At 55.8% G+C, this 2,039-nt stretch overlaps 1 protein-coding gene across 1 annotated transcript in view; it reads left to right on the top strand.

Annotated features, from left to right (window-relative positions):
* NCOR2 (nuclear receptor corepressor 2) overlaps positions 1–2,039 on the top strand; it is a gene marked incomplete at its 3' end in the record, with an annotated part of 47,973 nt that overhangs the window by 43,671 nt on the left and 2,263 nt on the right. The window contains exon 29 of the mRNA XM_010145827.1: positions 968–1,021. Within this exon, the coding sequence (XP_010144129.1) occupies positions 968–1,021 (54 nt within the window). The remainder of the gene's footprint in view (positions 1–967; positions 1,022–2,039) is intronic.

The raw sequence follows: 2,039 nt of genomic DNA, 5'->3' as shown, positions 1-2,039 counted from the left end.
CCCACGGCTCCTTGCTCTGGGGCTGCCAATCCCACCCGCGCCAGATAACCTCAATAGAGAGGAACTAATGAGCTGAGCGTGGAGGAGACTCTATTTTAACAAATGGCCAGCCGAGCTGAATCCTTCCTCCTTGAGCTGCATCTCCCCCCACCGTGATTTTAAGCCCTGCGTCAATATTGCTCCAGCTCTGTCAAACTAACCGGGCTGGCTTATATTAGAAATTCAGCCCGTTCATTCATTAACCGCTAATAGAGTAGATAGGATCATAATTTAATTTAGCCCAGCATTATACAGTCAATACTAATTCAATTTGAATCCATCTTGCAACAGCTGCATCGGATAAGCAGGACCAAGCTGTCTCGTCTGCTGGATGGTGTTACCATGAGCCAACAGTATTGTTATGCCCCTTTGGGGACGTGTGCGGAACCCTGTGACCTTCCACGCTTTCCCTTATCAAGGAAAAATATATAGAAATAGGAAACGCTTTTTATTTGATGAGAATTTCTGTTATTTTAAGGAAAGCGATATCCAAGTCAAACAGCTCAGCTAAGAGGGAAAATATTGATTTAACATTTCTCGTCCTCCTCGCTCTCCCCACTGCCCAGACCTGCTCCCTGGATGGGGGGATTTGAGCCTTTGGAAATCCCGTGGGCAGGAGAGAGGGTTTGACTTACAGAGCTTGTAATGTGAAGGGCTGGCAGGAGGGAGCTCAGCGCTGAGCGTGAAGACGTGGCCCTGGCTCCCGGGGCTCTGCTCTCCTGCCGCCCTTTCCCAGCTGGTGAGACCCTCTGGAGCTCTCCCAGTGGCGATTGTTCCGGGTCCCAGCCAGCACCCACACGCCCACCCCAGTGCCTGGGCAAGGGGGCTGCTCTCAGGCCGGGTGCTGTGACAGGGACACCGAGATCTGCAGTGGCTGGCACTGCTGGCACTGCCCTCCGCACTGAAGAGCTTCTTTGTTTTTCTCCAGATGTTGGGCAGCCTGGGACAGAGATTTTCAATATGCCGGCGATTACCGGAGCAGGTAACTTTCCCGTACACCAGTACCAGACCTCATTCCCTACAGGGCTCCTGGCCACGGAGAGCAGGAGACTCAGTGGATTTGAGACTCTTTTTAACATAAGACCGAGTGTAACAGTTGCTGGGAGGGCGACGGCTTGGGACACACCGTAACTCCCCACGTTGAGTCGGAGGCAGCGCAGTGTAGTTCCTCGGAAAGCCTGGCAGAGTTTGAGGAGAGGTTAAAAATCAAGCCAGGGTTGACCATCTGGTGCCAGCAGAGAGTTAAACTATAGCAAGGTGGTCCTCACGCTTGGGAGCAAGCACCTTGCTCTTGGTGGGACCTCGTGGTCACCCACAGATGGGTAGAAGGGCAGCGGCAAAAGGGAACATGTGGGTGGAACGCCAGCTCCGTGCCACCACGGGCTGGGCAGGCTGCAAAAGCAAACTGGGATGAGAGCAGCACCTCATAGACTGGAACTGTGACTGCTGGGCACACTGGCGTGGCTGAGGACCAAGAAGTGTTATCTGGGGGATGGAGGGATGCTGAGGCACAGGGCTGCTGGCAGCATGCTCAGTCCTCCAGGTGCTCAACATGGGTTGACTCCGGTTTCTCAGGAGCTGGAAGGAAACCTTCAGCTGGTGGCTGGGTCTGGCCACAGCGGAGCAGCCGGTGCCAGGCAGAAGGGCTTTGTGGGGAGGACTGCGTGGACCTCTGCTGCTGTGGTGGGCTTTAGCGATTACCCTGCCAGCCTGCCTAACCGGGGGTTCGCTGGCCCACGCCTGGCTCTGCACCCCAGCCCCCAAAGAGCCCCCCTGCTCTCCGGGAGAAGGGGTGCTGTGACAGGTGTGGGTGGCACCCCAGACACCCGTGGGATGTATTTGCTGCCCTGAGCCTGAGGACCACCACGCAGGAGCTGGAATGGCGGTTTAGGGGCTTGCCCAGGGGCACTGTGCCTCCCCAGCTCTGCTGGGCCTGTGGCTTTCAGCCCAGCTGAGATAGGAGGGGAGGGAACATCTTAAGGAAGAGATTTTGCATACAG

Source organism: Buceros rhinoceros, unplaced genomic scaffold (genome assembly GCF_000710305.1).
Source record: "Buceros rhinoceros silvestris isolate BGI_N320 unplaced genomic scaffold, ASM71030v1 scaffold18521, whole genome shotgun sequence".
Taxonomy (NCBI): domain Eukaryota; kingdom Metazoa; phylum Chordata; class Aves; order Bucerotiformes; family Bucerotidae; genus Buceros; species Buceros rhinoceros.
This window is presented reverse-complemented; position numbering and strand designations above follow the sequence as displayed.